This window comes from Paramisgurnus dabryanus, chromosome 2, assembly GCF_030506205.2.
Source record: "Paramisgurnus dabryanus chromosome 2, PD_genome_1.1, whole genome shotgun sequence".
Taxonomy (NCBI): domain Eukaryota; kingdom Metazoa; phylum Chordata; class Actinopteri; order Cypriniformes; family Cobitidae; genus Paramisgurnus; species Paramisgurnus dabryanus.
The window spans coordinates 41,680,369-41,691,523 of NC_133338.1; the positions used below are offsets into that span (position 1 = coordinate 41,680,369).

The 11,155-nt window shown below is 33.2% G+C and overlaps 1 protein-coding gene across 1 annotated transcript; it reads left to right on the forward strand.

Annotated features, from left to right (window-relative positions):
• Positions 1-9,872: 9,872 nt before the first annotated feature.
• On the forward strand, positions 9,873-10,764 carry cart3 (cocaine- and amphetamine-regulated transcript 3). The gene is made up of 3 exons (XM_065289574.2): positions 9,873-10,065; positions 10,165-10,248; positions 10,486-10,764. The coding sequence occupies exons 1-3, from the start codon at positions 9,904-9,906 to the stop codon at positions 10,591-10,593; spliced, it is 354 nt and encodes a 117-aa protein (XP_065145646.1). The 5' UTR covers positions 9,873-9,903; the 3' UTR covers positions 10,594-10,764.
• Positions 10,765-11,155: the final 391 nt, after the last annotated feature.

Genomic DNA, 11,155 nt, shown 5'->3' on the forward strand with positions numbered 1-11,155 from the left:
TATGTCTTAGGATTCAGTAGGATTCAATGCAGCCTATTTTTGCACTTACTGGTTTTATTATTATGGGACACCCATAGCTGTCAGAAGAAAGTATGAAAACACATTTGTAAGCTATAGGTCTATCTTAATTTAAAGTTCTCATGCACATGCAGTGCTGAAAAAGGATTTCAGATGATGAAGTTTTCCTACTGAATGTTCTCATTTATACATTGCGTTTTTACTGTGTCTTAATTCACCAGCTTTGTACTGCACGCTGAATGTTTCTCTTGAGAAAAAGCACTGTCAGTATATTGGTAGTTGAAAGCATATATTTCTTGGGTTAGGTGAGTTTACTATTCCCTTGAGATATACCGTGGTACATTATTTATAAAACACACACACACTCTCTGGTTTTAATGGGCTCTAAACACATATGTTTAACTTGTAAGGCCATACTTCTGAATTATTAAACATGCAAATGTTTCTATTACGTAATAATGCATAATATTTGTTTAACTGACAATAAAAGATCATTCAAACTTAATTCATATGGATTTTGTTTAAGGTTTTTTAATACAATATAAAAATAATTCATCACCAACGCCTATAACACAATGGTCCAATGAGAATTACAGTCTCTAAGAAATGCAGGTAAAATATTTGCTGCCTTTGTTTAAAAACATTTTGCACTGACATAAATTAAGATAATCAGTGCCATTGTTTTGTCTCAAGATGCACATCAGTATTGTTTTTGTAAGGTATTTTATGTTTGGAAAACACTATGTCCTAATATAACTAAGACCTTGTCCTGGATTAACCTAAAGCCAGTCTGGGAAACAGGCTACTTAATTTGCTTACCCAAATTAACTCAGCCACTGCTATTTAAATTAGATTCTATTTGCAAGATAAATATCGCTCCACTCCATTAACAATTTAATAGCTATTTCATCACTTGTTCTTGTTTTTTGCCACTAGTTATCAGAGGAAAACAAGAACTGTGCTGTGCATCCTTCTGTCACTTGAAATGCTTGGAAAAGAGTTCAAGATAATGAGACACATAAAGTACACACAATATCAGAGGCTACGAGCAGAGGGGGACAGTACTTGAGTATTTTAAGTACATTTTCCAAGCATCTGTGCTTTATCAGAATGTTTGTCTTGGGAAAAAATTTACTTTACAAAAAATGTTTCACTACATTCTAAAGCATAGAATCATACTGTGTATTCCTTTTATATTGCATATTAAAATTGGGTTTTATAATTACATAAAAATTGCGTACTTTTACTTTTCTTGAGTAAAAGTACAAAAGTACTTTAGTAAAAGTACAAAAGTACATTTTACTTAAAAAAAGTAAAAAAAAAACTAGATGTTTAATGTACTTAAATATTAAATATAAACCAAAAACTTGAAATTATGAAATGTAGTGGAGTAAAAAATATGATAATATGCTTTGGAATGTAAGTTTTATTTTACTGATAAAATACAAATCAATAAATACAAATACTTAAAAATGTACTTTTATGTAGAAAGTAAAAAAACTAATAAGTAACGTAGTGTCCTGTCCGCCTCTGGCCACCAGTTTATTTTCGTGATTCACTAATATCGTGTATATCGTTTGTTATTTAAATTTAAAACACTAGGGGGCGATGTTTGCTTATCAATTATGAACATAATACACACTGTAAAAAAAATTTTTAACCTAGGGCTGAGTAACTATAGGACAGAACATATTTCTGGGTTAAATGACCCAAATAATGGGTTGTTTTTACCCAACTGCTGGGTTATTGTTAATCAACCGTGTTGAAACAACCCAGCAGTTGGGTTAAAATGACCCCAAAAATAGGTTGTTTTAACCCAACTGCTGGATTCTGTCCAGTGTTACCCACCCCTGGGTTAAAAACAACCCAATATTTTTTAGAGTGCATATAGTACTTTTTTATGTTCTTTTTGCATTTACAATCTGCAAAATACAGTAGTATTCTTTAGATATATATTTACTATATAAAACTGTAGAGAAATGTAGTGGTTTTAAATATTATCATAGTAAATAAAAATGTAACTGATTGATTTATTTTAATACCTACTATACATTAACAAAGTGTAAGAATTACTATATAGGCCTACTGCATTATACTACAATTTACCAATGCTTACTATAGTAAAACTAAAGTATATAGTATTTAAAGAGGGATCAAATGTAATTTGCAAATTTACAAATCCCACCCTTACGAAAATTAACCATGGTGTTATTGTGGTAAAAGTATATGGTTTTTTGGTGTATTGATTACTATCAGCAAAACCTGGTTTTACTACACTAACCATGGTTTAACTAAAGTATATAAACCAGGGTGGTCAAAACCATGGTTATTTTGTGGTTACCATGGTTTAACTACAGTTACTATGTTTTTTTGCTTTTAACTATAGTAAAACCATGGTTAATTTTTGTAACAGCATGCATAGGCCTGCATTACGAACGGTGAGGGACTAAGGAGGTAGCCCTATTCCAAATAATTTCAGATGGCAAACCCTAAATATCAATTTATCTTTAAATCGGTCATTTTATTGAACACAGTTTAAATCAGATATAGTAGCACAGATCAGAATTCCATAAGGTCAGACCATTAGAATTAAAACAATTTAGCAGGAAATCTTTGCCAATGTTTTGATAGGTCTTTAGTTGAGGGAAATAGTATGGTAAGAGAAGGAGTGTGTCCTCAGGCCTGCAACAATCATCTGCTCACTTGAATTATTTATGCTGTGTAATTAAGCTTCTGTGGGCATTGTGGAAAATTCTGGGAAAATGAACTGCTTTACAAATAAATACTCATTGGATGAGGGAAACTCAATTTGGTGATGTGGTTGCCTGATGTGATTTTCAGTGATGGGTAAATGAACAGCCTCTGTGAGTCACTCTGTGCAGTCCATCTGAACGCTGATTAACTTTCATTCATCATTCTGTCTTCTTTCCTCTGTGACAAGCTGACCAGACCTGACCTGATTTTAACATAGCTTCTCTGTAACGTCTGACCATAACTGCCTGCTTAAATTCAAGTGTTTATTTTTTAAAGTGCTAAGAATACACCAGCATGTTCTTATGTAAGACATCCTCTATCCCACCCCACATTCATTAAAAGCTACTGGATGTTTGGATTTCTTTGTTAATGGTTGCATTTAAAAAAAAAAAAAAAAAAATGTCTACATGTGATTCTGGTGAGTCGGTATCTGAAATGTAGGTAAGAAGATTGTTTTATTCTTAAGCAAATTTTGTCTGTCTTTTGCAGGAAAGGTGAAGTCACAGTTCCTTCTTTGCATTGTCTTTTTCAGTTATCCTCATCCTGATGTGTTTTGTTTTGCTTCACTTACCCCAAAGATGTAAGCATTTGCCTAAAAAAGGATTTGAAGAGAGTGGGCGAAATGGAAGCGGAGACATTAAGCAATATATTAAAGGTTAACACCACACACAAAAGCTATGCAGTGCAATTAGAGAGATAAGAGACTCCTCATCAGAATAAATAAAGCTTTGTAGGCAGGCAAATGTTGAAGCAGATTTTTCAGAGACCCTTAATTTTCTCACAATGACGCACAACATGTCAGACTGCAGACTCCAGTGTTAAGACAACCTTGCTGACTGTTCCATGAGTATTTATTTCGGATGCTTTTGCCCCATGTAATAAGAAGTGCACAGGCTGAATTTAACTCTTTGAATACGACCAATGCATTATACCATAACACTGTCACTTAGAAATGTTAATACCATTACATAAGATGTTGGTCATGCTTGATTATGCTTCAAAGGCTACTTTGATGTTTGCATATGAAGAGTAAAGATGTAAACGGTAGGGCTAAATTATTTATTGACTTTAACCAGAAGCATGAAAAGGCTATTTAATGAGACACGAGTACAACTGACAGCGAGATCCCCTCTAAAATGTGTAAAAACAGAATGATGCACAGCAGCATATTGTACATTTTGCTTTGCTGCATGTACTTTTCCTTTTATAATTCAACAATATGACAGGCTAGAAAAAACATTTTGCAATCAAACAAGCTTGGTCACATCTGTTCCTCCTGTTCTTCCCTTATTTAACTTCTTTTTGTTTCATTTAGACCCAAAAGCAATGCTCGTTTGCTGTGTAATTGGTTATTGAGAACGTCATGTCACCTAAAAAGCACAGATTTTTGAGACAAAATGTGTTATAACTTTTTCTTATAAGATCGTATTATAAATATTTTTCATGTAGACACATGTTTAAAAAACAACATATACACAAAAAATACACTTTTTTCACTGTGACTTGTGGTTGTATTGGTAGTAAATTCATTATAAATGTGACCCTGGACCACAAAACCAGTTATAAGTTGCACAGGTTTATTTGTAGCAATAAACAACAATACATTGTGTCAATATTATCAGATATTAAGTGAAGATCATGTTTCATGAAGATATTTTGTACATTTCCTACAATGTAAAAACTGTTACTTGGATCTAACTCAATTAAATGAAGGCAACATTTTCCAACTACTGTTTGTAAGTTTATTGAACTAAGTCATATTTTGAGTAAGGACAACTTAATAATATGGATTTCAATGATTGCGAAAGAGCTAATAAATTAAGTACAACCAATGTACTTCTGAACACCAGTCTTCTGAACAATGCTAACTACAAAACAAATAACAAGAAACAGAAACTCTTCCAAATCTCGAAGATAAATTTACATTAAAAACTAACAAGTCTTTCTTTTTAGTTAAAAACACATAAAATAGAGTTTAAATTCTAATTATACTTTCCAAAGGCAGTCCCGTGCAAAGCATGCAGGGAACTACGAGTCCACTGCCTAGTTAGTTATGTTTAATAATAAAATCACGTAGTACAAATTTAAGTGGATTATACATGATAAAATGAAGTTGAATTTACTCAATGATGTGTTCATTTAGAATTACTCAAATTATTCAAATCATTATGTTATTTGAACTCATATTTTAAATAAAAAAATAAAAATTGTAACACAGTTTACTCATTTTATTTAGTTAAATCTACTAAGGCACAGAAACACTTTTTACAGTGTACCATGAATATATATATAAAAAATATAGCGTGGGCGACAGCCCAACTTAGCCCCGCCCACAACATTTGAGGTCGGGAAATTCATATTATGACTAGAATTGAGTATGACAACGTCAATCAATCAAAATGTATTTATCATTAGTAATTGCTCAGTACTTTATTTATTTGGATAATTTTAAAGGCGATTTTCTCAATATCTTTATTTTTACACCCTCAGAATCCAGATTTTCAAATAGTTGTATCTCGTCCAAATATTGTTCTATCTTAAAAAAACATACATCAATGGAACGCTTATGTATTCAGCGTTTATGATGTATAAATGTAGGTTATAAATTTAAAAAAAATAACCTTATGACTATTTTTTTTTGCATTTATTAATCTTTTTTAATGTTATAGCCTACATGTTACTTCATTGTGCATTAGTTAACATAAAACTTCTTATTTTAAAAATGTATTAGTAAATACTGAAATTAACAACTGAGATTATTTATTCATGCAGAATTAAGAAGTATTGTTCCACAATAAAACACCTCCTTTATAAGATTTGACTACTGAAGAGAATATAATACTACATTGATACATTTCCAGCAAGCAATAACCATCATTTCAACATCTAGGTTAACTATACACCCAATATGATCCTGCTATGAGTAACCCACTTTTAGCCAAAATACACTTAAATTTGTTTACGTCGTTTTTGCCTAAATGACAACAGTGATAATAAGGTGTTTGGTTTCATTTAATTATGTATTTATTACATTTATTTGCTTAGACGTCTTTTAAACGCAAAATTGCTGTGTTGTTCCTCTATTATTTTTCAAATCTGAATTCTTCTAATTCATAATTTAAATTTTTTTATCTTTGTCATTCTTTTCTCTCTCTAGTTGGTGTGAATTTCCCAAAGCCCTGCTGACAGTGTTCTCATCTGGGCTCTCGTTCTAATGATCATGACTTTGTGTCAGTGCTTTCATTTGACAGATCATAGGTTGGCATTCAGAACATTGATAGACGCGGCTCACTAACAGGCAAAGTTGGCCTAATGATTCACGCATCAGTGGACTTGAGTGTGACTGTGGCTGACATAATCTTCACTACATAATAAAGTGAGCTGTTTTAGTATCTACATCATTACCCACTGACCACTTCACAGCTTCATTATCCGGCACAGGTCGCTTTTATCAGAACCATTTTTAAATGTTTGTTTTGCTTGAGCGTCAATGCCTTTGTTTTGGGTCTGAGTCCCTCCCTCTGATATAATGGGGAGCCTGTTCAGTTGACAAATGAGAGTCTGGCAATAGCAAGAGACCTCTGGTGCTCTCGTAAAATGTTGCAGCCCTTTGGTGTAATTGACAGTTCAGATGCAGCTGTGGGTTAGTGAGTCCCCCTGTTGCTATGCTGAAGCTTTTCAGCTCCTCTAAGCCAACCAAAAACTGCACTGTACCTTTTCTGTCATAGGGGTGGTACCAATTTCAATTTTAAGGGTATAAAAATAGGTCCTTAAGGAACATGTACCCAAAAAGGTACAACATTGTTTTATGTTTAGTATACCTGTAAAGGTACAAAATAGAACTTTTACGACCCCAGCAACTTTTTTGTCTTCCAACCTATTTTTAGTGATTCAGGCTTGTTTGACTCCTAAAACATTTGTATGAATGGCAGAAAACCTGTTATAAATTGATGTCCTGCCAGAATAAATTCAGCAAATGCTGTTTCCAATAAATGAAGTCATATCTGAATGAGCAGTCATGGTTGCAAATATGGCTAGCTAATATGATTTCACCAACTTAATGTGACACGTGCATAAATAAGCATGTCTGCTCCTAGTAAATAATTCAAACATTAAAGTCGAGGTAAAAGGGCCCTAATACACTTAGCTTGATCACCTGAAGGCACAGAGAAATCACATACGCACACAAAATCAATTTCAACACGTCTTTCCAGCTCAAGTAACCTGAATCTCTCAAGAGGATTCACTAGTTAGGAGAAGGGTGGGAGATCATTGACGTGCCAGCTGAGGGGTTGAGAATCCAAACATCTTGAACCAAAGCAAATATGCGTGGATCTTGTTAGTTTGAGGAAATACTTAAATAAGGTCGGAAGATAACGAATTCCGATCTCTCCCACACTCTATTGTGTTTCCTCTTTGGGATTTGCCATCAAAGCACAAAAATTCACTTTGCCACAAAAACAAACATCTTCTTTCAGGGGCTCAGGGAAGCTTTGTTTTTCCAATAATCTAAATGGAAGCTCAAAGATGAGAGGTTTATTATAAAAAGCTGTCAAACATCTATTTGATTGAAGATATTAAAGGAAAACACCACTGTTTTTTAATATTTTTCTATGTTCTTACCTCAACTTAGACTAATTAATACATACCTATCTTTTGTCAATGCGTGCACTTTAAATCTTACAGCACCTCGTGAATGTGTTAGCATTTAGCCTAGCCCCATTCATTCCAAACAGGGATAAATTTAGAAGCCACCAAACACTTCCATGTTTTCCCTATTTAAAGACTGTTAGTTACACGAGTAAGTATGGTGGCACAAAATAAAACTTTTGTTTGGAGCCATAGGACTTAATTAGGCTAGGCTAAATGCTAACACATTCACAAAGCGCTGTACAAATATTAAAAGTGCACACATTGAAAAAAGATATAAGCTGAGGTAAGAACATAGTAAAATATTGAAAAACAGTGGTGTTTTCCTTTAACCATGCAGGTTTTCAACTTAAATCATAACCAATTTAGCTCGTGAAAAACTGCACCAAAGTGCCATTTATAAACCGTCAAGTCAAATTGTGAGCGAGCATAAACAAAATACATAACAGTACTGATGCATAGCCTGGTTTACTGCAACTGCCGGTGTTTATTTTCGGTTCTGTGGCTCTTTTAGTCCGGATTTTACACCCTATGGCAATGCTGTCCTATCCTGTTATGGTCTCTTAAAAAATGCTCTACACTATTATGACAGTAATGACATCCTCAGGACCTTAATTTAGCAGTTTGGAGAAAAGTTATGTGAATAATGACCGTGAAAAGGGAAATATTTTGCTAACATGAAACCGTTCAAATGACATATTTATGAAATGATTTTTCAGCAAAAATAATGAAAATAGTGCTGGTTTGACGTGAATGCTGAGCACAACTAGTAAGGAATTTGTTATATTAATAAGGTAGGACTGTCGCAGAGGGAAAAGTTTCTGACAAGCAATAATACATGTGGTAATTGGAATGATATGACTCATGCAACCCACAGAGCAGTCAAACAGAATGGAGTCCTGCTTTTGCTTGACAAAAGATCATATTGAAGCAACTAGGACATGATCAAAGTGAAGGTTTGCATTGCATCATATCAATAGAAAACAACATAATGCCTCTTCCTGTACGCAGGATGGGATTAATAAACAAACATGTGTAACATCTTTCTTACGTCAGCCTGTTGCAAATACGTTTCTTGAATATTGTGTAGTAGATGTGTAGATGATATTCTACCTAAATACTTATTTATAGTTATTTTTAGACATTTAATGAAGGCTGCACACTTAAAGAAGACTGGCACAATGCACACTCTTAGAAATAAAAGTGCTACTGTATAAAAGATTCCTAGAAGCAATGCCATAGAAGAACCACTTCACTCTTAAAATAAAGGTGTTTCACAATGCCATTGAAAAACCTTTTTTGTCTAAATGGTTCCTTAAGAACCTTTAACATCCAAATAACCTTTTTGTTTCATAAAAGATTCTTTGTGGTAAAAAGGTTCCTTAGATTATATAAATGTATAAAAGAAATAGTTCAAGAACTATTGATTGATAGGTTCTTTGTGGAACCAAATATTGTTCTATGGCATCACTGTTTTTGCACCTTTATTTTTAAGAGTGTAAGTTCTCCAAAGAATTTTACTTCACTTATCTGAATATCAATTTCGAAGAACCTTAAAAATGTGTTGAACCAAAAATGTGCTGTGGATGTTAAAGGTTCTTTATGAAACTCTTAAACAAACAAAGGAGATTTTAGGAAGCTTTATTATTAGGAATAAGCCTGTATTTACCATTATTGTATGAGTGACTAAACACATACAATGTTAAAAAAATTATCTACTGCATGTTTTATGTAAAGTTTTTAATTTTATTTCTTAATTTTAATGCTTTACATCAACAATGCTTACATATTTACCTTTTTAAATATTTTTTTAAATGAATGGGTATGAGGTAAGGTGGGGGGTGTTGTAAATTTCCACTATAGATTCATAATGTCTACTTATTCCTTTTAGTGTTACAGCTCAATCTCAGTTTAATGGAGCAGGCTTTAGCATCAGCACTCTTTTTACTTTTCTACAGATTTAAACAGTTTTAGGAAGTACACCTCATAGATTTGTAAACTATACTTGTGTACTTTAATTTATAATAGCCTAACAAGTATGAAACACAGAGCAAAAACACTGAATAACAGACATTTAGTGAAAAATATGGTTTGGCACAAAATAGTGGGTTGAGGGAATATACACCTCAGACCTATAACCTAATTCATACTAGTCATTCATTTAATGTTTGGCAATGCACGTTAGGGACGAATCAAACGTATACTTTCTTTCCTCAAAAACTATGCATAAACAATAAAAAAATAGTAATGCCTAAACACTAAATACATTTTATCATCCCTTGTTTTCTCTCTTGTTTTGAATGTAAACCGGGCAACTTTACGCAATGAGTCATCATCGTCGTCCTTATTACGCATGGACCAAAATCAATCTATAAGGTGGAGCAAAAGAAGTAAAGAAGTGAGTGTTGTCTCAGTAGAGCAGACAGCTGGAAGTGTATCTCCATCTGAATACAGAGGACCTGTTCATTTTGGGTTTTGACCATGGAGAGCTACAAACTCTGGACAGCAGCGATGGCGTGCGCGGTGCTGCTCTCCTTTGCTCACGGTGCTGAAATGGACTTGGACAACGAACCTGAGTTAGAAACGAGAGCCTTGAGAGATTTTTACCCGAAGGATCCAAACTTAACCAACGAAAAGCAGCTCGTACGTATTGCATAAACTTCAGTCTTACGAGCAAATGCATTCATAATACTATTTTTTAAAAACTTTTATTCTTATAAATGTATGTGACTATGTTTACAGCTCGGGGCTTTACATGACGTTTTGACCAAACTGCAGACTAAACGCATCTCACTTTGGGAAAAGAAGTTTGGACGCGTTCCCACAGTGAGTAAAACAAGACTTCAAATGAAAATGTTTATTTAAACAATTGCTTCACTGGTTGTAACTTGAATACGCTCCATTGATTTATAACAGTTATTGCAATAAAATGAGTTTTGTAAACATTAAAATCCACTAGATAACTGAGATCATGCGACGATGCAATATTAAATCATTGTGGGAAATACTTTATGAAATAAATGCATGCAGTTGTCTAACACTGATGTTTTGTTTTCACCTCAGTGCGACGTTGGGGAGCAGTGCGCCATTAGAAAAGGAGCAAGAATTGGCAAAATGTGTGACTGTCCACGTGGAGCGTTTTGTAATTACTTTTTGCTGAAGTGCTTGTGAAGAAGATGGACTGTGAATTGAAAACACAGAAGTTAAAGATATTTGTACATTGTCATTTCTATTTTTATGATCTTAAAGTGCTATCAGAAAAACAGATGCATTGGAAAGATTGTTGATTTATTTGCTGCTCTTGATGTGTACTGAAACCTAATAAATTGTGTGTTGTGTTTTCTAAAGCAGTCTTTGTGGTTCCTAATATCATAATAGCATATAATTAATTTGTTTGAATGCAAATGAAAAATATGTTTATTATGAAATATATCTGCACTATTTATTGTAGTAAAATTATAGTATAATTCAGTTAATATTATTCTAAAATGTTGACTTAACTTAAGTAAGATAAGATGCATTTTAGAAATTGATAAACTCGTGTAAAATTTAATGTAGTTAGCAGCATACTTATTTTATTGAATCATTTTATTCATCCACATTACAGTTTGGACTTTATCCCCAATAATATAAGAAGATGTGATTAAACACATTTTACTTTAGAAAGTCTTTAGAAAGCTTAAAGGGGGTAAAAAATATATGACATTTCTGTATTACAGCCTCTGACTCATAA

What these genes read in the sequence shown, in the direction of transcription:
- cart3 (XM_065289574.2), top strand. Translation starts at nt 9,904, where the DNA reads ATGGAGAGCTACAAACTCTGGACAGCAGCGATGGCGTGCGCGGTGCTG. An exon ending in TAACCAACGAAAAGCAGCTC is followed by an intron (nt 10,066 to 10,164) that starts GTACGTATTGCA and finishes CTATGTTTACAG; the next exon opens with CTCGGGGCTTTACATGACGT. An exon ending in AGTTTGGACGCGTTCCCACA is followed by an intron (nt 10,249 to 10,485) that starts GTGAGTAAAACA and finishes TTTTCACCTCAG; the next exon opens with TGCGACGTTGGGGAGCAGTG.